Below are 24262 nucleotides of genomic sequence, written 5' to 3'. Positions count from 1 at the left end.
GGAGTCACACAATGAAGGCTTGCAAAGTTCTGGGTCGCAAAGGGAATTGTGCTCACAAGGGAGAAGACGGCTTACTCTGGAGCACAGTCCAGGCGAAACATCTCCTGCACAGCCCTTTCAGAAACAAACTGGTGCAGGAGGCCTCCTTGCCGGATCGCGTCCTTTGCCTGCAGCGCCCCTGTCGCAACCCCCCTGCTGGAAACGCCGAGCACACCGCTTATGCAGCCGAGAGATTTCATTTCTGCGGAAGCAGCATTGCCTAATAATCCCAGGGTTTTTAAAGCTCCGCAGGTGGAAAACAGGGGGCCATAAAAATTGGGTTATTTATTCCAGGGAAGGGATAAAGGAAGCCATTCGAAATAATGCTGGTTAGGATCTCTCTCTCTCTTTTAAAAAAGAAAGGAGACAATCCCTTCCAAAGTGAATTAAACCGCAAACTATGCCAATTTTGATTTCTAGCCTCGCCAGCCACCCTGCGCATTCATTTGGCTGCTGCTTGAAGGCCCTTCATTCTGATGTTTTGAGACTCTTTTTATAGTCCCCAGCTTCCTTTTCACCTTCCTCCTCACAGTTTAACACAGATGTCTCGGCCCAGCCTATTGTTCCAATTGTCAGTAGTTTAAAAAGCCTCTGCAGTATTTTACTCTTTCCATTGTATCTCTGCTTCCCTGAGTGCTCTGCTCAACAGCGTATTACTTGTCTTGGCTGCGTTTTCTAAACCCATTTATCCCTCTCTCTTTCTCTCTCTCTCTATCCCCCTCCCCTTCTCCAGACACTTGTTCATCAGGGAGCTTAAATTGACTTCTCTCCCATTTTGTTTCCTTAACTAAAAATGCACCATTAAGGCTGATTGAAGTCTTTTGAAAACACTTCATGAAAAATGAAAGGACCCGAAGAAATGAGGCTACCCGTGTTTGCAAATACCTGTTTTTCAGACAAATTGGTGGGAAGAAATCTGAAAGAATCGGGAACTTAACAACGCCATTGATAGGTGTTTATGCGCTCTCCTTATTCTCGCACAAATTGGAAAACCGGGTGTGAAAACATCATTTTCGGAAATGTGAAAAATTGGGGGGCACTCAGCAAGTTTCTTTAAATAAAAACAGATCAGCTTGTTGAGGAGCTGGGGGACAGCCAGAACAAATACTTGTATTGTTTCTTTAAAACACACACACACACACAACCCTGTGGCATTTAATAAAAACATGTATTCAGCATTTAAATATTACCCTTGTCTTATCATCAAGGTAAGTTTTGAAACAAGAGCAACATACAATTATCAGGTATTTGAATTTTAGCTAATATTTTCTCTTAAAAGCAAAATATTTCCATCTGGAGGAAATTGTGTAATGGGAAGTAATTTAGCACATACTAAATATATTAGTGGACTGTGGTTTTGGCTTACATTTGTTACAGTAAGAATTGTTACTTTGCTGTGTGGACTGTGGCTGATATGTTATTATAGAAGTCACAAAGTTATAAGGAAATGTCTGAAATTGTTTATTTTGGATATTTTACCCCACCAGCACTATGGAACTTGCCCTTTCCTGTGGAAAAGAGAACGATATTGCTTTTGCCTTTTTCGCAAGGGTGTGTTTTTCTCATTGTGTTTTTCTCTCCACATGACACATTTGTAAAAATTCATCAGCATTTCAGTGCAAATTTCTCTTAATATAGACATTTGTGTGCAATTTCCCATTTTTTGTACATTTGTGAATCATGCATTGTTATGCATATTTTACTCCAGTACATACATCACTTGGATAGAGAAATTTGCAAAATTTGGAGAAGTGCAAGTTTCGAAGTATGACTGAGATTCAGTTTGCTTATTGTATTGTAAAGTAAAAAAGGAGGCTGGTTTTGCCTTTAAATATGAACTGAATAAAATTCATCCTTTATCTGTACTTTTTGGTAGGGTTGACTTATATACTCAGGTTCTTAGATAAGACTGCATTTTTGTACCTTTTAAGATGGTAGCTTGTTTGGCAGTCGTTTTTGGTTAAGAAGCGGGATATAAACACAGCAAATAAATCCTCACATTTGGGGGATTTCTTGACAAGCGCTTTAGATATTTTTACCGGCGAGTGCTAGCACTTTCTCTTTTCCTCTTGCCCTTAAAAAAACACATCGTCAGCATCAGATATTAAACGTCAGCCTGTACCATAAATTGAAACAAATACATGTGATTGTAATCGTCTTGTAGACTTCTTAATTTATGTGGGCTGTTACATGCTTAAAACTAGTTTTCCTCCATCGAGTTTAAATGCAGTAATGTTCTTTAAAAATATAAAATGATTAAAAATAAAAATATTAGAATGCCTGAGAAACTGTGGCGTGAATCAAGCCTTATGAGGAGCGGTTGAAGGAGCTGGGTGTGCTTAGCCAGGAAAAGAGGAGATTGAGAGGAGATACGATAGCCATCTTCAAATATCTGAAGGGCTGTCACCTGGTAGATGGAGCAAGCTTGTTTTCTCCTGCTCTGGAGGGTAGGACTCGAACCAGTGGCTTCAAGTTGCAAGAAAGGAGATTCCAACTAAACATCAGGAAGAACTTTCTGAGCTGTTCAACAGTGGAATGGTCTCCCTCAGAAGGTGGTGAACTCTCCTTCCTAGGAGGTTTTAAAGCAGAGGTTGGGTGGCCACCTGTCATGGATGCTTTAGCCGAGATTCCTGCATTGCAGGGGGTTGGACTAAATGACCCCTGAGACCCCTTCCAACTCTAGAATTCTATGATTCTATGAATCAGCTGCTTTAGAAATGCACACTTGGCTTTTGCCAAGGATGGAGGAACCTGCAATGTCAGTTTCTCATTTTTCCAGTCATAAATTGGCTTCTTCACATTTTCACATCAATCTGCAATTTATTTGTTTTTTTTTAAAGTTCTCTTGACAATTCATCAGCACTCCAGTGAGAATTTCGCCTAATACAGTGGTACCTCTGGATGTGAACGGGATCCGTTTCGGAGCCGCATTTGCATCCTGAAGTGAACACAATCCGCGTATGCACATCTGCGTCTGCGCGGGTCGCAATTCGCCGCGTCTGCTCATGCGCGTGGCGTCATCTTGAGTGTCTGCGCATGTGCGAGCAGTGAAATCTGGAAGTAACGCGTTCCATTACTTCTGGGTCGCCGCAGAGCGTAACCTGAAAATGCTCAACCTGAAGCACATTTAACCCGAGCTATTTTTGCAAACAATTTCTCCCAACACACACATTTTTGCAAATAATTTCCTCCAAATACAAGGCATTTTGGTATGTTATTTTCAATGATCTGTGGGTTTTTATAGGCACACTATGTGTTTTTGTACACATTACCTGGCTGGAGAATTGCGTTGCAAAATTCAGAGAATTGTGCCTAGCAAAATGTGGCAGTTTCACATATTGCTTTGGAAAGTGTGAATCGGGGAGATTCACCTTTAAATGCAAACTGAATTGAATTTCTCCCGCATTCCTACTTTCAACCAAATGGGTCCTCAAGAGAAATTGGCAATAAATAATTATGCATTTGTGAAGCTAGGAAACAGAAAATCCTGACGGCATCTTTCCTCCTTAATGCTCAAGGCAAGCCATGCTTTTTGGTGCTCCAGATATGGGATCTCTGAAGAAGAGGAAAATCCACTTGTAAACCATCTGACACAAGAGAGGAGGAGGCTAATTCTGGTCAGCGGAGAGATTTGTAATGGAAATCTCTACCCGGCATATGGAAAAATGACTCTTGCTGCAAAAGGAGGAAAATATCAGGAGGGATTATGCAGAGCTTAAAAGCATGCAAGTGCTTCCAACGGATGAATGATTAAATTGAAAATGGCAGCCAGTTCATGAAGAAAACTGACCTGGCTCTGTCTGCAAAACAAGGGACTGCATCAGAGGCTAGGTGAGGTTAGGTGGGTAGCTGGGTGGGCCTTTTTGGTGTTGGCCCCCTTTTCCTGTTCTTCTCCAGGGAGGTGGCAACACTTCTCTCAGACAGAAAATGCAAGGCCTTCAGTGTAGTGTCAGTGGTCATAGCATTGGGTTTGGCTCAGGGAAACTTGGTTTCAAATCCCCAACTCAGCCTTGAAGCTCAGTAGCCTGACCTGGAAATCATCTAACAGGCCTTGGCATGTGTCTGTGGTCTGTTAAGATTAGAGAGCGCTTCCCTTACTAAAAAAGCAAATTACGCTTACGCTATAGTAGAATTTGCAGAGCGTGGAAGTTGACGTTTCAGCTGGGCCTTAAATGATAATTTTAGGTTATATGTTAGTGACTTAAGTTTTAATTTATATATTTTTAAACTGTTGCTATATCTGTAGTGTCCCTGTTATACCTAATTGCAAATTCAAATGTATCCCTATTGTGTTTTATGACTTCCTTGATATTGTATGTGGGCTGGAACTGGTCTGTGGCTGAAATAATAAATTCACATTCGGCTGGGCAAACGTTGCAACTTGCCAGAAGGAATGATTCCCTCCATCCCTCCACTTCCTGATCTGGGGTTTCTCCCAACCCCTGACCCCCAAGAGCCAATTGCATGGGGAGGTGATGGAGGAGAGCCCCCATTGCACAAGCAGAAGTCCCTGTGCAGGGTTGGTTACCCAGAGATTCTGGGATGGCAATCCTGTCCAGTGCTATTTTTCTAGAAAAAGAAGTGCCAGAACTCACCATGAACAGCTTCCTCATTCTCTTAGAATGGCAATGGTGCCCACCTGAGATGTGCTGGAACTGAGTTCCCCCGAGTTCCTGCTAGAAAAAGCCCTGGTCCTGTCCATGAGGCAGACTGAAGTCATCACATCGGGCAACGGAATCCAAGGGGCACCTCTGTGGGCACCTCCACCGCCCTAGAAGCGAGGAAAAGTTGCGGCAGCTTCTGGCAGGATCTTATGTGACCTTCCCAACATCCTGATAAGCAAAGCACTCTTCCTGACAAACTGGGGTCTCAGGAAAGGTTGTGCGAGAGCTCTGGAGGCCTTCACGTGAATTCTCAGGGCTCAACACTGTACCTATGTACAAAAACTGGGTTTGTACTGAGATTGTACTGACACACTGCCCAGTGGTGTTCACAGAAAGGGGGGGGATGTTAGATTTCTGTTATGCCACTGTGCAGTTTTTGGAGTCACAAGACTCTGTTGACATTCCAGACTGTTGGAAGTCTCACGGGAGACAGAAGTTGAAGTTACTGGTTTCCTGTTTTTTTGTTCCTGTTGTTTTCTGTCTCACACAGAGAGCAGGCGCATATTCTTTTCTGTCCTGCGTAGTTAGAAATAAAAGTAGCAATGTAGCACATATTTCTGGCTCTTCTGCTGCTGTTTGGGTACTCTGCGTAATGGGGAGCGTGCCTGAAGTCTCATTAAAGGCTTAGGTCGTTAATCACCGTCGGAGGAGAGCCTAGATGGATTCCGAATATACAACGTGGAGGAGAGCCATTACAGCTTGGTCGTACGGAAGCTCCGACAGGCTCTTGCACAATCTCACCAGAAGCTGAGCAACCCCGGTAAGCAAGGCTTTGGTGGAGGTGCCAAGGGGACTCGTGTAGGGCGGCACTCTCCTGTTTCACCGCAGGTGGTGAAATGGAACTGGATTCTGGGAAATGTCCATTCTTTTAGGGGTGGGACTAGAGCTCAGACGGTAGAGGCAGGCCACAGCAGAAGACCTGGCTTCCATCGACAGCATCTCCATAGCAAGTGATGGCAAAACTCCTTCTCTGCCTGAGACCCATGAAAGCTTCTGCCAGCCAGAATACTGGGGCTAGGTGGACAGCTTGGTCTGACCTGGTATAAGCCAGGCTCCCATGTCTATGACTCCTTCCAATTCGCTGAAGACTGTGCAAATAACAACAGGCTCATTACTGGCGTGTCTTCTGCTGCGGGGTTTGCATAGCTGCCATGGCAGCAATGGTGACAAGTAGGCGCAAATGTCATTGCTTGGCCTTTAAAGCCCTAAACGGCCCTAAACGGCCTCAGTCCAGTATATCTGAAGGAGCATCTCCACCCCCATCTTTCTACCTGGACACTGAGGTCCAGCGCCGAGGGCCTTCTGGAGGTTCCCTGACTGTGAAAAGCCAAGTTACAGGGAACCAGGCAGAGGGCCTTTTCGGTAGTGGCGCCCGCCCTGTGGAACGCCCTCCCACCAGATGTCAAAGAGAACAACTACCAGATTTTTAGAAGACAACTGAAGGCAGCCCTGTTTAGGGAAGCTTTTAATGTTTGGTGCATTATTGTATTTTAATATTTTGTTGGAAGCCGCCCAGAGTGGCTGGGGAAGCCCAGCCAGATGGGCGGGGTATAAATAATAAATTATTATTATTATTATTATTATTATTATTATTATTATTATTATTATTATTACAGCTGTGCATCAGCACAGTGTGCTTGCATTATTATGAACAGGGATGTGGGTGGTGCTGTGGTCTAAACCACTAAGCCTCTTGGGCTTGCCGATCGGAAGGTTGGTGGTTCGAATCCCCATGACAGAGTGAGCTCCCATTTGTTCTGTCCCAGCTCCTGCCAACCTAGCAAGTGGAAAGCACACTGGTGTGTGTAGATAAATAGGTACTGCAGTGGCAGGAAGGTAAACGGCGTTTCCATGCGCTGTGATTTCCGTCATGGTGCTCCGTTGCGCCAGAAGCGGTTTAGTCATGCCGGCCACATGACCCGGAAAGTTGTCTGTGTGGACAAACGCTGGCTCCCTTGGCCTGAAGTGAGATGAGCGCCACACCCCATAGTCACCTTTGACTGGACTTAGCCGTCCAGGGGTCCTTTACCTTCTACCGATTACAAACACAAACAAGCCATTGGCAATGCATGTAAGGTTGTTTCTGCAAGGCTGAGGCTCAACAAGAGAGAGGTTTGCATAACACAGACTCCTGGGTGAAGCAGCGTCTCGCCAGATAGCCATGTTGTGCAAATGACTCTGAACTGCATTTTACATGGGGCTGCCCTTGTAGACTGATTGGAAATCGATGGCACAATTATTATTTTTCAGTTTCCAAAATATTTTTTGTTGCTGGCGGTGCACCAGGCCAGCATAGCTACCCCTCTGAAAGTTCTGGGTTGTGTCTAACCAAGTTCTACTCAAAGTAGAATCACTGAAATGATGGACCTAACTTAGTCAATGTCACTGGATCTACTCAAGAGTATGACTAATGTTTTAATCAATTTGTGGTTTTATTTTTCATAGATTATAAGACACACTGTGAAGTCTCTTGGATTGAAGAGTAGGCCACTAAGCAGCAGAATAAATGAAAATAGGCTAGGGACTAAAATGGCAAAGGGAACTTTTGGGTTAAGGGATTCAAAGCGGCCATTGGCCACCTTGCCTGCTACTCTTGGGCTTATTGATTGCAAATCAATTGATTATTGATTACAATTTCTGACTGGGGTTGGGGATCTGTTTCCCTTCCACCCCCCAGCTTTTGCAGAGAAACATGTGCCTTCTTTCAATATTTACAGAAATGCTTAAAATAAAACAAATAGCCAACTCAGCTTTTGTAGCTGGAGTCATTCCAGACCCTCCCCTCCCAGGCCAGGTGGGAAAATGCCTGCAAGGCTGGGAGCAGGTCTTCCAGGACTCAAAACCAAGATGCTCTCCTGTACTCGCCATTCAATAGTGAGTCCCATTGGGTTCACTGGGGCTTGCTCTCGGGTAAACGATAAAGGACTGCATGTTCAATTGAATGACAGATTTAGGTTTGTGGCTAAAATCATCTCAATATTTTTTTACTGTTTGTAGTTTAAGGGAAACGAAAACAAACATACAGAATTTTTCTTCTGGAACGTAATTTAGCACAAAACAGCAGGTTATCCTCAACGCATTTGCTCAGCTGTGACAAAGTTGACTGAAACAAAATTTCTAGGGCTTTATTAGAATGATGCTTTACCACAAAAAAAGGTTTGCTTTTCACGGCTGCGCCTGGGGAAAAAAATCGGTTTGACCAGGAAGAGCATTGCAAAGCTGAAATAACTAAAATCCATGAGTTGGTTTTTGTAAACTGGATATTAGGACAACTTTCTTTCAGCAAAGGGGGAGAGGAGAAGGGAACCTCCAACCAACCAAAACAAATTAATTAAGCATTTAAGACCCTAGCTTTTGCAAATTGAAGCATTCCAACTCCACTGTTAAAGTTCTTCTGTAATATTTTTTTCCTTTTTAAATAGAATGCATGAAATATATTTCAAGCCAAAACTGTCTTTATTATTTGAGGGAATGTAGAAAAGTGGGGCATTTGCCTTTAAGAGTTTCTCCATTAATGGAAGGGAAAAGAGCAGTGAGATCAACAAGCAAAGTAGCTAAGTACACTGAGGTCATTTGAAAGCTATGAGTTCTATAGCAGCGGTACAAGACAAACCTGTCAGCTTCCATCCCATTAAACAAGCTATGAGCCATGTGTTAGGCACGGCGTGATTATGGGCAAATCTCGACCGAGCTACACCCAAGTGTCTGCTTCTCTATAAATTATTCAATTCCTTTTATGCAAATAATGTTTCAAGGAAGCAACGGGGATCTGAAATGGCTGGGAGAGAAACATCCATTTAGAAGAATTAAAGACTGGGCGAAAGGTACAGCCTTTTTATAGGCCAAGGCTTCTGAAAACTCCGCAAAATCGGTACATTCTGAAAGGTTTGCAGCAGGGCACAGGAGCCTACATGAAGTTACAGGTTTTGCTGTCCTTCTCTCCCTTTATCCAAGAGGAAACAAAGGATTGATGTGAGCAGACATCATCCTACTGGTTTTTGAAGACTGGAAGAGGGGTGTGTGTGTGTGTGTGTGTGTGTGTGTGTGTGTGTGTTTTTTTCCTCTCACACAAATACACTGCACTATATCCAGAAAGTTTGGATAGATGGGCTTTCATTTGTGCCGCCGTGAAAAACAAACCATACCCTTTTCTGAAAAAGTACACCATTCGAATTTCTGAAGAGGGAGGCATTGCAACAGCCACAAACTCCCTGTAATTATTATCTTCTTCTTGGGGGAAAATAATAAATAGGACTTAAAACGAGAAAGCAGACCCCCAAACAGCAAGAGGATTTGAAACAAGAGCTGAAAGCAGAGAGGTAGAACCGGACCAGGGAAGCAGAGCTTCACACACAAAATAACCACATCATCTGGGCTTGATCAGGAATTCACGGAGGAAGCATTCCCCGCTGTATGTTCTTCCCTGTCACATCGTATCGGCAGACATTGCTTCGTTCCAAGTCCAGACTTTCTGGAAATGGGAAAAACAACAACGAAGCAATGCTCAAGTGTGAATGCAGAGGTAGGGGCTCGCGGGGAAGAATTGTGCCAGCGGCGTAGGTGCTTAACCCCTCCCGCAGCCGTCAATTCTTTTCCCGCAGATGCACCCAGCCCCCTCTACTCGACATCTGATTTCAGAGTCCAAAAGAGAATTAGTCAACATGGGATATCCTCCACCTCCCTGCCAATTCCCTCCCACAGTTATTTGGTATCTCTGAACCAAGGCTGGGGACCACATCTTCTCCTTGTGGTCAGCATCATGTTCCACTCTGAAGGCACTTTGGTATGACTTGTTCATTGAACGTTCATCCCGAATGGTTAGCAGGGAGGCTAGAGAATATGGGCTACTTGATGAGGATTCATTCTGATTTCTGTGCGGGGAGGTTAGATGCTGCTGCAGAGTGGTGCATGCTCTAGTTATCTCGCGCTTGGACTACTGCAATGCGCTCTACATGGGGCTACCTCTGAAGGTGATTTGGAAACTGCAGAGCCTAGGGCTTGCCGATCAGAAGGTCGGCGGTTCGAATGCCCGCGACAGGGTGAGCTCCCGTTGCTCGGTCCCTGCTCCTGCCAACCTAGCAGTTCGAAAGCACGTCAAAGTGCAAGTAGATCAATAGGTACCGCTCCGGCAGGAAGGTAAACGGCGTTTCTGTGTGCTGCTCTGCTTCGCCAGAAGCAGCTTAGTCATGCTGGACACATGACTCGGCCAATAAAGCGAGATGGGCGCCGCAACCCCAGAGTCGGCCACGACTGGATCTAATGGTCAGGGGTCCCTTTACCTTTTTATTAAATAAGAAACATTTCAGCCACAGTGAGGAGAGGTCCGGTAAATGCCACCCCCAGGGATCCCTGGCTGGATCGCAAACACTCCAGCAGTGGTCTCGGGTATGGCTGCACACAGCTTGAACATTTCCTGACGCACCAAGTCAGCTTGGCTAGTTGGTTTGCTCCAAGGATGCTCTGCCGATGTTTCCTTTTAAAAGAGCACCTCAACACGCAGCACCCATGGCCTCACGAGGGCCAGCAGCTCCAAAGAACCCAACGCAACCTCTAGCCCATCAGCAGTTGGGTAGTGCAGGGAAAGGCAACCATTGATCTCTTCTCCTGATATCGCTGGACCAAAATTCCCACCATCCCTGACCACTGGGCCATGCTGGCTAGGGCTGATGTGAGATGGGAATCTATAATCTGGAGGGCTGCAGGTTCCCTGCCCCGAAGACAGAGGGTCAGCTGGTTAATGGCCACAAAACGGGGCTCTTCAACCTGCCCCCCCTATTTCAGATGGCCATGCACATTCCATACACTCTCCTTCCATGTGCCAGTGCCATTTCCAATGTGGCAACCCCAAAATTTGCCAGCTTCTATGATTCCACTCTGCTTCCATGCTGTGCCCCCCTTGTGAGGACTACCACACCTGATTCCCCACCAAAAATATATATATATATATGCAAGGAACACCTTTCTTCAGTTCCACTGGATGGAGGAGCACTTCTTGTTTTTCTTTTGCAGAATGCCAGAGGGTTTAAAGTGTTTGGGGGAAGTTATGTTTGGAGCTCAGTTGGCAGAGCGTGAGACTCTTAATCTCAGAGTTGTGGGTTTGATCCCCACATTGGGCAAAAGATTCCTGCATTGCTGGGGGTTGGACTTAGAAGGCAGCCCTGTTTAGGGAAGCTTTTAATGTCTGATGTTAATCACTTTTTTATTATTATTTTCATTAATTCTGTTGGGAGCCGCCCAGAGTGCCTGGGGAAACCCAGCCAAATGGGTAAGATATAAATAAATTTATTATTATTATTATTATTATTATTATTATTATTATTAGACCCTTGGGGTCCCTTCCAACTCTATAATCACCAACTCACATTTTCTGCTCTCCGATTATATTATTTTCATTCATCTCTTGTTACAAGGACAGTCTCCCATATGAATTCCATATCCTGAGCAGACGTATTTTAGGAATGGATGTCAACATCAATTTATTCCTTGCTATTATCTGCCCCTGCCAACAATACTTCCATCAGAATACCCTTATGCAACCATAACAGCTACATCTTGTACTCAAGCCCAAGTCTAATTAAAACGGAACAACACCATAAGGTCAGGTTAAGGGGACGAATGCTAGTACGGTTATCCATCCGCAATCCGTCAACAGTTATGTATTAATAACTGGAATAACTGGAATTAAGAACTGGAATAAACATGGGCTCCCATGGAGCTCATCTTTCCCATTGATAGCTAAGGCACACCCCTGATTTACAGTACAACAGTGCTGAGGCTAAAACTACACGTGGAGGTCAATTGTGTGGTTGTTTTTATAAAGGTATAAAGGTCCAAATCAGCTTGGGCAGAGGAGTGGAAGTGTCAGAGGAGCTGTTAAATCTGTTTTCCTTCCTGTTGTTTGCCCGTCTCCTCAAGATGTTTCTCTGGGGAGCGAAAATATAGGGGAGAAAACATAGTTTCCGGTAGGGGGAAGCGTGGTGCAGCGGTAGCACTCACCTGACCTCCTGACCACTGAGTCACTGCTGCTTATCGGGACGGAGAAGGGCCAAGCACCAGGGAGGTTGGCTCAGTGCAAACACGCCAGCAGGAGCACAGGATTAGCTCTGCTGCTCTATCTGCAGCACACCGACGTTTCTGCGACTTCTCTGTCTCTGGGTAAGCAGCAGCAACGCAGCTGTCGGGAGGTCAGGTGAGCATCACCACTCCCATCCAGCCACCGTCTGCTGCTGGTTATTTTCTGACACAGGTGGAAAAGCAGTCTGGGGAGGGAGGCGCTTTTGAGCAGACAAATGAAAGAAAGGGAGAGGGTTAAGCAGCCCCTCTCCCTGCCACTCTTCCAGCTGTTAATGGCCTCCCCAAAGGCTGATTTGCATTCTGGTTGTTGTTGTTTTTTTATGGGCAGAACTGATTGCACTACATAATAGTCACATGGTAACTGGAGCCTAAGAGTCCCATTTGGGCCAGAGTATCCTACTCAGTCCTGGGTCTGGGGAAAAAATCAGGCATGCTTCATCAACCTTAAGAAACTTAAATCAGTTCATTCATTTCAGTCTCTGATCGAAGATATAAAATGTGAAATTATGGAGCAAATTCTCCTGGGGTGTAACTCAAATTGGGAAAGCAAACATCTGGATACGAATGTAAATCAGTGTCAAAACTAGCGTTCGTTCCTCTTGCAGCTATTTACAATTTGTTCGATCCGAAAGTGAAACTGCACCATTTCTGAAAGGAAAAGAAAGGAAGTCAAATGAGAAGGGTTATGTTAATTCAAAACAGGGATGCTACAGGAGTTTCTGTGACACAGGTGATTTTATTTATTTATTTGGTACATGCTATTTGGTACATACTATTTGGTACATCTTGTGTACCTGAAGGCAGTGTGTACTAGGCTCTGACCAGACCCACCTAAACCTCTTTAGCTTATGGAAGGTGGCTACATTATGTACCCTCCAATAGAAATAGGCAAATCTGTCTTTTTTGGATTCCCTCCGCTTCTCATTTTTCTAATCTTAAACTCTGTTCTTCACATTTCCATAACAATCAGTGATTTAAAATGAAATCCTCATGAAAATTCACCAGCATTTTAGTGCAAACTTCTAATAATCACATTTTGGTATGCAGTTTTGTCTAATCTGCACATATAATATACAGAGCAATTACCCATCATATATTTTTTACACACTGGTTGCTTGGAGAACCCCCATCACAAAATCTGGAGAAATGCAAATTTCAAGGGATAGCTGTTTGAGTTCACATATCGATTTGAGATAAATTAGATAATTTATCATTAAAACTCAAACAAACTAAATTTCTCCCCCATCACAAATCACAGACTACGTCCCAGGATTCCAGAACTGATTGCCTACAAGATCATTCTTGCCATCTACCCATTCAATTTTTACTCTCCCATCTAAGCAACACAACTTAACAACAACAACAAAAATCAACGATGCCAAGGGCCGAATTCACTAAGAAATCACTTCATTCCTATCCCACTTTGGACAAGAACTGTTTTCTAATACACCATACATGGAGGGAAAAGGTGGAACCCAGAGCCACTTTTAACATCTCATATCAATGATCCGAGTGCAAAAATATGGAATTGACACAGTGCCAGATCAATGTGGTGGTTAGAGTGCCAGGCCGATCCAGTTTCAAATTGGCACTTAGCCATGGAGTTCATTGGGGCAACCTTTGGCTAGCTGCCCTCTCTCAGTCTTACCAACCTCACAGGGTTGTTGTGAGCCTAAAAGAGGAGGAAAAGAACTGCACATATCACACTAAGCCCTTAGAGTAGGACTTGACTGCAACCCCCGTCACCCCTGACCATTGGCCAGGCCGACTGGGGTTGATGGGAGTGAGGTCCATTTAGCCCCTCGCCCCATAAAATATTTGAGGGAGCTGGACCCCCTCAAAGTTTATGGGCTTTGCCATTCAGATGGTGTGCATGTGATTGTGGTCCTGTGATTATGTGGACGGTGACATACCTGTCGCCCCGTCGCCCCCCATATTTTATTCAAGTTGGCACCCCTGGTCACAAGTTAGGCAACCTCTACTTAGGAGGACAGGTGGGATAAAACCACTAAAACCCAGGCAAAAAATGGAGAGCTCTCGTTGGCCCTTTAGAAGTCTTCTTCCCCTGCTGATACATGTATTCTGCGTTTGGTCCTTTATTTTCAGCCAGAGGAGTGACATACGGGAGTCTGCAAAACGTAGCTCACACCAAGAGAAAGAGAAAGACAGTGTGCTCAGTCGCATACCTGCACTCTCCTTGCTGGTGTGGCAGGTTTACGTGGTCCGAGAGGGCCCGCTCTGTGGTGCCCCGTGGGCTGGAAGGTTGGCCGAGGCAGCTCTGACTTGCCTGATGGCGACCTCCGCATGGATGCTCCGAGGGTTACACACGCCCTGTGTGGCGTTCTTGGATTTCTTACCTGAAAGCGGAACTGTAAAATCGGCACTTTTCAAACTTTGGGTCACCATTGCTTTACACCAGAGGGCGGCAACCTAAGGCCCATGCGCCAGAAGCAGCCCATGAGGGTCGCTTAACCGGCCCATGAACCGCCCCTGAACCGAGCTGCCAACTTGGCAAGTCCCCGTGCGCTGCACTAAACCGCCGTGGTGCAGTGTGGTGCAGGGATGCTCTTCCACAGCTCCAGAAATAGCTTCTGCGCATGCTCAGACACTGGAAATCGCATCTGTGCATGTCTGCAGTGCCAGAAATCGCTTCTGTGCATGTCTGTAGCACCAGAAACCGCTTCTGCGCATGCCCAGATGCCAACAGGGTCCGGGCATGCGCAGAAGCGATTTCCGGCGCCACGGACATGCGCAGATGCGATTTCCATTGTTGCGCTGCGCCGGCCCGGCCCACAGAGGATCTCCACGGGAGTGATCTGGCCTATGTCCGGTAAGCCTTGCCGACCCCCGTTTTACACCAAGTGAGAGGAGTCAAGTTTATGAAAGGGAAAACAAGGCTGCAGGCAGCTAACTGAACCAGGCTGCTTCTTTGGGCGATTCTGCCTTTAGATGATGTTTGGCTCGGGATTGGTCCCTGGTGCTGGACTCAGCTTGACCTCGACATTGCAGCGCATCGTTAAAACTGCAGAACTCCCTCCCACAGGAGTCTGGGATGGCCCCCAACTGGGATGGCTTTAAAAGGGCATTAGACAAATTTATGGTAAGGTAAATGTAAATTACCCCTGGACGGTTAAGTCCAGTCAAAGGCGGCTATGGGGTTGCAGCACTCATCTTGCTTTCAGGCAGAGGGAGCTGGAGTTTGTCCACAGACAGCTTTCTGGGTCATGTGGCTAGCAGGACTAAACCACTACTGGTGCAACGGAAAAACCGTGACGGAAACCAGAGTGCACGGAAATGCCGTTTACCTTCCTGCTGCAGTGGTACCTATTTATCTACTTGCACTGGTGTGCTTTCAAACGGCTAGGTTGGCAGGAGCCGGGACAGAGCAATGGGAGTTCACCCCGTCATGGGATTCGAACAGCCGACCTTCCGATCAGCAAGCCCAAGAGGCTCAGTGGTTTAGACCAGAGCACCACCCATGTCCCTATAAATTCATGGAGGAGAGGGCCCTGATGGCTTTGCTCTGCCTCTACAGTTGGAGGCAGCAATGCTTCTGAATGCCAATTGCTGGAAACTGCAGGAAATTTTTTCTTGTGCTCTAATCCTGCTTGAAGAATTCTGGTTATCCAGTGCGAAAACAGGATGCTGGACTAGGGGACCCTGTTGTGCCATCTTCAACCAACCAAGTGGAAGACCTGAGACTTAACCCAGAGAAAAACAAAGAGCATCATGGCCCATTTACACTCACCTTTGACAGACTCGCTCCCAACCAGCTCATCCACAGAATGAGGGACGATGAAGTCGCCCCCATATAAATAGTTGATACCCGCGTTCAGGTTCACGTTGGCTATCTTCAGGGGACAAGGTTTGGGGAAAGTAGTCTGCAGCAAGGGGAATCCACAGTCTATTGGAGAGTTGGCAAGAGGAAAGACCTACATGATGAGACATCAGGGGTATTAGTAAGTCTCGACTCTCAGGCTCGGAAATGCCGCAAAGAAACAGGGAGGGAAAGTTACTTACCCCAACTACTATGGTCATGTGGGCCCCCCCAAAGTTAATCGTTCTACCCGGATACTGAGGTCCAGTGCTGAGGGCCTTCTGGCGGTTCCCTCGCTGCGAGAAGCCAAGTTACAGGGAACCAGGCAGAGGGCCTTCTTGGTAGTGGCGCCTGCCCTGTGGAACGCCCTCCCACCAGATGTCAAAGAGAAGACATCTGAAGGCAGCTCTGTTTAGGGAAGCTTTTAATGTTTGATGAATTACTGTACTTTAATATTTTGTTGGAAGCTGCCCAGAGTGGCTGGGGAAGCCCAGCCAGATGGGCGGGGAATGAATGAATGAATGAATGAATGAATATCATCATCACCATCATCATCCCCTGGGCTAAAAAGGGTTCCCCAGTCCTGCTCTCATTTCAAAGCAGGATACATTCCCATTCTCCTTAGAAAAATATTCTACTATGTGCGAGACTGCCTTACAATTCAGAAGTTTCCTCCCAGTGTCCAGTCTGAGGCTGTGACAATTTTATTTCTGCTGGTTAGCGCACTCGCCCATTTTCCCCAAGCTCTCAGTCCAAAGAGATCTGCCTTGGCCCCATTTCCCTCACTTTCACAATTTCACAATTCAATACAGTATAGCCTGCAAAACTACAATCCCCATCAGGCTTTGCTCCTCTCCTCTCTCACAAGATTCCACCGCCAAGGGTCAAGGGCTACACATTTGCCTCAGTGCCCTCTGTAATTTTTTTTTTAATGCACTTCCCAGCATGTTTCTGCCTTTCCCTGTTGGATTTTCCTGCAAAGTTCAGTGGATTATGTTGGTTTTGCTTTAGCACGAGCTGAAGCCTAACTTAGTCATGCTCATTAATGTTAGTGGGTCTACTCTTGAGTAAAACATGGTTGCATTGCCAGTCCCCAAGTTTCCACCACGCTCTGCCTTTTTGTGAAAGATCACAGGGTGGAATTAAATGTCACACTACGACGGACATCCCACTTGCGCAAGCATTTTGGCTTGCCAGACGGAACGATTCCCCCTCTTCCCGCACTGTGTGCTGTTTTGCAGGCTCGTCCAGTGTTAACGGAGAAATCGGAGGGCTCCCTTGGACAAAAAACCAAGGACACCAGCCAAGAATACCAGAGCAAAACAGCAGCCAGTAGGCTTGGTCTTTACTGAAGACGGTCACGACAGGACTCCCACCTGCCACCAGGTGGAACAAGATGGAAGCCCCGAACAAAAGGAGACCCCAACTTTTATTAGCTACTAATCCCCCAAGCTACACCCCTAGAACTACATCACAACTACATCATGACTGTATCATTGACACATCACAAAAAGGAGGGGTTGAGGGAGGAGTTGTGGTGGTAACCTGAGTGTCTGGTCACCTGGCCGGTTCCACCTTTCCCCCTCCCCATGAGTACTTTCCAGAGGTCAAAGGGGAGTCTGCAGTATCCTGCTCCCAGAGGGAAGAGCTGATCATTGTCCTTTGTCTCCGTCTGTGCTGAATCCACTCCCATATGCAAGTTCTTTGTGTCCTTGATGGTCTTCTGTCTGGGACCATCACAGTTGGCATGCCAACTGGGTAGGGCTCCTGTGTTGGTACGCCCAAGGGATTATGGCTGCCCTGGATCAAACCTTCCCCCTTTGATAGTCCATTCTTCATGGAGCAAAATAAAAGTGGAACGATGTAGATCCGATGTACGGTTGATTTTCTATGAATTTATAACAGAAACATCGCGTATGTCGTGTGTGAGTATGTAATGTCGAGTTTGTACAAACTAAATGATTGGGGGGTGTTTCCTGCAGCACCAGCACAGGTTTTTTCTTTGGTGGGGAGGAAGGAGGATGAGGCCCCATTGTGCAAATGGAAGTCCTTATGCGGGGCTTTCGCTGATGGGCCTCTTAAAGTGAACCCCCCTTTAGACCGTGACCAAAAGACCAATGAATTTTAAAACAGTTAAACCCAGTTGAAATACGAACCCTAAAAAACGGACAGGAGATTTGAGAACTGGTGCATCCCCCTCCCCCAGGTGAGCTCCCCCCAGGATCGTATATACCGTATTTTTCGCTCTGTAAGATGCACCAGACCACAAGATGCACCTAGTTTTGGGAGGAGGAAAACAAGAAAAAAAAATACCCTGAATCTCAGAAGCCAGAACAGCAAGAGGGATCGCTGCGCAGCGAAAGCAGAAATCCCTCTTGCTGTTCTGGCTTCTGGGATAGCTGCGCGGCCTGCATTCGCTCCATAAGACGCACACACATTTCCCCTTACTTTTTAGGAGGGAAAAAGTGAGCAAAAAATACGGTAGTTAAACCTGGTTGAAATACGAACCCTAAAAAACGGACAGGAGATTTGAGAACTGGTGCATCCCCCTCCCCCAGGTGAGCTCCCCCCAGGATCGCATATAATTGGTTTGCAAATGAGCTGAGCTATATTTCCCCCCAAGGAGGAAGTAGATTGGCCCATTTCTAAACGTCCTCCGCTAATATTTTCTGGGTCCAGCCTCTTCAAGCGGCAAAGCAAAGAGATGAATGGGATCCTTCTGAGCAGGAGGGGCCCTGTCGCATGCAGCTGGGTGCTGCCTCCCCAGTCCTCCGCAGCTATTTCCCTGCTAAGGGAAGCAAGGGTGAGCCACAAAAATTTTTAATGCTCCCCCTTTCCACTGAGCCGAGCATGACTGGGCACCTACATCTTGCTTCTGGGTATGAGCCCAAGAAACTACAGATGCATCCCTTTCTGAAACTGTCGCCAGTTTACGTTGATTGTGTTTAACACCAGTGCTCCCTTCTCCGCCTTCGGCTGCAGGGTTTAAAATTCGTGCTTCTTAATATTCCTAATTGGCCTCGGTCCAGTATACCTGAAGGAGCGTCTCCAGCCCCATCATCCAGCCCGGACACTGAGGTCCAGCACCGAGGGCCTTCTGGCGGTTCCCTCACTGCGAGAAGCCAAGTTACAGGGAACCAGGCAGAGGGCCTTCTCGGTAGTGGCGCCCTCCCTGTGGAATGCCCTCCCACCAGATGTCAAAGAGAACAACAACTACCAGACTTTTAGAAGACATCTGAAGGCAGCCCTGTTTAGGGAAGCTTTTAATGTTTGATGTATTACAGTATTTTAATTTTTTTTTGAAGCCGCCCAGAGTGGCTGGGCAAGCCCAGCCAGATGGGCGGGGTATAAATAAATTATTATTATTATTATTATTATTATTATTATTATTATTATTATTATTATTCCACACAGAAGCACGGCCTGCCCGTGACTCATAGAGGTAGGGCTGAAGGAATGAGGAAAATACAACAGGCCCCGTAGAATCGGGCGGGGGGGGGGGGAACCCCCAGTCTACAGAACCTTGGTTCCAGGAGCAGTTTGATGGGACTGGAATACAGTCATACCTTGGTTCGCGAATGGCTTAGTTGTCGAGCAAATCGGCTCCCGGACTCCACAAACCCGGAAGTAAGTGTTCCGGTTTGCGAACCTTTTTTGGAAGCCAAACGTCCATTTCTGTTATGTTCTAAAGTTCTCACCCTGGGCCAGCAGGGGGATACTGTAGATAGTTATGCAAATAAGGGATCGAAAGTGACGTTCAGTGATTGGATAGTTTTAGTAAGTTGTTACAGTAACGTTGTACTGGAGCTCTATATAAGCAGGCTGACTGAACCCTTCAGTTCAGTTCTGTCCTGGCCTGTGAATAAACAAGAGCTGTTTGAAGAATTGCTGTGTCGTCTGATATGTTCACCCACAACTTAACAGTTTCGGCTGTCGGTGTTGTTTCCGGGGCCAATCAGAAGCCGTTGGATTTCGAACGCTTTGGAAGTTGAATGGACTTCCAGAACGGATTGAGTTCGAGAACCAAGGTACCACCATACCTGCTAGGACTTCAGCCCAAAGCTTGAATTGGATATGCACTTGGCAATATCTTGCAGGCAGGCAAAGCTTGCAGGAGGTGGAGCAAAAGACTGGTATTCTCCCGCATGACGTCACCATGTTCCGCCCCGTTTTACCAGCCCATCTTTGCTTCTCCAAGGGATGCCATAAACTAGGGGTGTCTCCAACTTATAAAAGAGTCAGACAGGCCCAGCAAATGCATTAGGCAGTAAAAATTTGCCGTCAGGGAAAGATGGCAATCAACGCCTGCCGTACCATTGAATTGATTCAGGGGATTTTGGGAATAATCTGTACGTTATTTGGCTCATCATTATAGCGTTTCTACCCTCATGTAGGGGTTGGGATGGGGGCTAATGTTTTGGTTTTCTGCTTCCATTCCCAAAATGTTTCCGGAGCACCTTGGAAGAAAACAAGGCGCTAATTAAGATGCTTTCTCCCGTGCGAAATTCCCTGTGACATTTAACACCAAAAACGTATTTTTCAAAGAGAAACGACAGAAGATCTTGCTTCTCAACTTTCTAACAAGCACTTAGGAAAGAGCAGCTTTGATGTCGCGAAGGAAACCGAGAAACCGTTTGTTGTTCCACTTCGGTGGCCTAATGAGATAATGCCTCAGTTCTGTCCTAGCTAACGAGGCAGAGCATCTTCACTGAAGCTTTCTGAAAAACCCAGAAATCTCTCTCTCCTAAGAGAGGGGAGGCCTTAGCACTCTTTCGGCAGCTGCACTAATACGGCCATGTTTTTTATTTTTAAGTGATGTCCAACGTATAAAAAGCATAGGTCAGTTTGGAAATAAAGGCATTTACAACGTGCTGCAATCCGCTTCACAGCACTTAGAAGCCTTGTATACAAAGCACCACATCTTCAAGCAGCAAAACACACACACACACGCACGCACCAGTGTTCATTTTTGCAAGGCAGCCCGCTGAGCTCTTGGCTCTACAAAGAGGCAGGCGCTGCTTCTGATACTGTAAACATGGCAAAGATGTCGCCTAATGTGTTTGTCGGACTGGGGCTTGGGGCATCATAAACTGAGCGAATTTTCACGCAGACTAGAGCAGCCTTCACCAACCAGGTGCCCTCCAGATGTTCTGGACTACAACTCCCATCAGCTCCAGCCAGATTTGGGAGTCGTGTTTGAAAACATCAAGAGCACCAGGTTGACGAAAGCTGGGCTAGAGACTGCGGGTGGACATTCCTAAATTACACCCCTAAATTTTAAAAGGCCACCAATAGTGTTGTAGTCAAAGGTAAAGGTAAAGGGACCTCTGGCCGTTCGGTCCAGTCATGGCTGACTCTGGGGTTGCGGCGCTCATCTCGCTTTACTGCCTGAGGGAGCTGGCATACAGCTTCCGGGTCATGTGGCCAGCATGACTAAGCCGCTTCTGGCGAACCAGAGCAGCGCACGGAAACGCCGTTTACCTTCCCGCCGGAGTGGTACCTATTTATCTACTTGCACTTGGATGTGCTTTTGAACTGCTAGGTTGGCGGGAGCAGGGACCGAGCAACGGGAGCTCACCCCGTCGCAGGGATCTGAACCACCGACCTTCTGATCGGCAAGTCCTAGGCTCTGTGGTTTAACCCACAGCGCCACCCACGTCCCTGTTGTATGCAAATTACGTATGCACAAACATGTATTGCGGAATGGTATTCCTCCTACAAAGGAATGCACAGAATTATAGAGTTGGAAAGGACCCCAGTCCAGTCCAATCCCGTGCAATGAAGGAAGAAGGGTGTAAGGCCATTAAGCTCAGAGTCTAAAATAAGGGTGGGAGCCTGTGGTCTTGCAGGCGTCAATGGACTCCAACTCCTACCAACCCCCAGCCAGCACAGTCAATGCACAGGGGTAACATGATGGGGGTTGTAGCTCAACACCATCTGCAAGGCCACAGGTTCCCCATCGCTGGTCTGAAATTAACTGCTTGCATATATACAACTTCTTGTGTACACACACATGCACACCCATAGAAGCTCTGGAAGCACGTCGCAGCGTACTCAGGGACTGACAGTGTAATTATATTGCATGCACTTCCTGACGCACGTATTGGAATCACAACAGCTTAAAAATCTGGTGTGGTCTTGTTTACGTTACACAAGCGTACAAACCTCCCGCAGGCAAGTGTGAGGATTTGACCTTACACCGAAAGCGGCAAGGAGAAGCTTGTACCGCACATTGTTCAGTCTTACCTCTCAAAGCCTCACTCGATCGATCGCATAAACCAGTCCGCCATCCTCCTTCATCCCTCCTCTGCCATCCTCCTTCATTCTCCTTCTTCTGAACCCTGTCCTTTGCCCAGCCACATTCAATTCATCCTCCCAAAATCTCTACCAGAAGTTATTTCTTGGCTGTACCCATCTATATGTCAAGTAAGGTCGATGCATGGAAGTAAGAGCTGGACCATAAAGAAGGCTGATTGCCGAAGAAGTGATGCTTTTGAATTCTGGTGCTGGAGGAGACTCTTGAGAGTCTCATGGACTGCAAGAAGATCAAACCTCTCCATTCTGAAGGAAATCAGCCCTGAGGGCTCGCTGGAAGGACAGATCCTGAAACTGAGGCTCCAAGACTTTGGCCACCTCATGAGAAAAGAAGACTCCCTGGAAAAGACCCTGATGTTGGGAAAGATGGAGGGCACAAGGAGAAGGGGACGACGGAGGGCGAGATGGTTGGACAGTGTTTTTGAAGCTACCAGCATGAGTTTGACCAGGCTGCGGGAGGCAGTGGAAGACAGGAGTGCCTGGCGTGCTCTGGTCCAGGGGGTCACGAAGAGTCGGATACGACTAAACGACTAAACAACAACAACAAGGTTGGTGGGGACTAATTTGACTGTCCCCTGATAACAAGGGTGGCAGCAGGGATGGTTCACCCACAATAAAAAGTGAATCACAAGAATACGTTCAATGTCGTTTGGTGCTGCAGGAAGGTGATTTTTTTAAAAAGAAATAGAGAGAGGAATGAACTGACTCTGCAAGCCCTGTCAGAAAGTGTTATTTTGGTTCTTTGGGTGCACAAGGATTATCGTTCCGGGCAGATAACAGGACCCAGGGGGTGGGTGGTGTGTGCCACTTTGGGACTTGACAGTAGCTCAAGGTAGCTGCTTGTGTGGAACTAAAGAGCCCTCGTTACTGAACTGTCATGGATACCAGCACCCAAACATGGCTGCCCCTGAATGCGACTCAAAAACAGGCTGGATTTTTAAAGAGGAAAAGAAGACACCAAAGGCAATTTCTGAGCTGACAGAATCACACCTGCCTCGGTCCTCCCCAAAACGGTAAGAGGCCTAAGCAGATCTTAATTATAATAATTGTGCTTTACTTGCTGTTCTAGCAAATGGACTTCAGCCCTTGCCCTCTCTTCTGGAGTGACTGTTACTCCATCCAGCACCTGAAGGTTAGGTAAGTGGAATACGAGGAGCGGGCGGTGGCAAATCTTGCGGGACACCTGGGATGTGGAGAGAAAGGAGACAGTGGTGAAATCCAGGTGTTAAATCAAGTGCATTTTGCTCACATCCCTCCCAGAGTTTCAGGTTTAGGCCCTACAGTTAGCTAACAGATGTAACATTAACACAGCGAAGGCAGATGTAACAAACACAGTGAAGACAGATGTAACACAACACAGCGAAGACAGATGTAACACAACACAGCAAAGACAGATGTAACATACTTAACAGTAAGCACCCATGGAGGGAAATCTTGCTTCTAAACTTGCCATATGCACACACATATGTCCAAGACAAACTCTGGATCTGCTTTCAGTCTTGTCCCTCCCATTGTGCTTTCTAAAAGGCATCATTTTAGAAGAGGCACATATACAATTTAATGACTACTGTCTTGCACTCAAAACATTTCCAGGCTTTCTCATGGATATATTTACTGTCAAATGGTATATGACCTGTTTGGGGATACCAAAACACACACACACACAAAACACTGTACTTAACATCATGACAATGAGTTCTGAATATTCCAGAATGAGATCATAGAATCACAGAACTGTAGAGTTGGGGTCATCTAGTCCATCCCCTTGCAAGGCAGGTATCACAACTATAGCATGTCAGGCCTCTTTGTGAGCACTTCAGTCTTAAGGCAGCATCCTGCGAAGCACTTACTAAATAGATTGTGCATAGTTAATGAGATGAAGGTAAACCTCAGCTTTACTCACCGGATTTCCATATATCGAGAGCTCTTTAATGCATGGAAGACAATCGAGCTTTTCAAGTTCTGACAACTCCTGTCCCAAGATTAAAAAAGGTTGTATTCAAGAGCCATTGAAAGCTTTCCTGCGGAATGCAAGCACTGACAGTCTTATGCAGGAATCTTCATACAGCTTTGCTATGGAGTCCTTCGGGGATCACTTTGGGCAGGAATGGGGAGTCTGTTCCCCTCCAACTATTGGAGGACTGCAACTGCCACCAGCCCTAGCCAGCCTGGGGAATGGCCAGGGATGATGGGAGTAGTGGTCCAAAATCTGGAGGGCTGCAGATTTCCCAGTCATATTCCAGTCTATTCAAATCATGACCGCTAATTCCCAGTTGACCATTTGTTGGCTCAATTGTTTCTTGACCGAACCTAAGAGATAGCGGCACAAGATCCATTGCAATTAGGGATGGGG

At 46.4% G+C, this 24262-nt stretch overlaps 1 protein-coding gene across 2 annotated transcripts in view; it reads right to left on the bottom strand.

Moving 5' to 3' along the window:
• Positions 1-9966: 9966 nt before the first annotated feature.
• LRRC9 (leucine rich repeat containing 9) overlaps positions 9967-24262 on the bottom strand; it is a 76136-nt gene continuing 61840 nt past the window's right edge. For both annotated transcript variants that reach the window (XM_077920883.1, XM_077920906.1), the window contains 5 exons: positions 23813-23881; positions 22967-23092; positions 15526-15709; positions 13964-14146; positions 9967-12425 (listed from right to left, as the gene is read on the bottom strand). In XM_077920883.1, coding sequence (XP_077777009.1) covers positions 13992-14146; positions 15526-15709; positions 22967-23092; positions 23813-23881 — 534 coding nt within the window. In that variant the 3' untranslated portion in view covers positions 9967-12425; positions 13964-13991. The remainder of the gene's footprint in view (positions 12426-13963; positions 14147-15525; positions 15710-22966; positions 23093-23812; positions 23882-24262) is intronic.

Source organism: Podarcis muralis, chromosome 1 (assembly GCF_964188315.1).
Source record: "Podarcis muralis chromosome 1, rPodMur119.hap1.1, whole genome shotgun sequence".
In the NCBI taxonomy this organism is placed as follows: domain Eukaryota; kingdom Metazoa; phylum Chordata; class Lepidosauria; order Squamata; family Lacertidae; genus Podarcis; species Podarcis muralis.
This window is presented reverse-complemented; position numbering and strand designations above follow the sequence as displayed.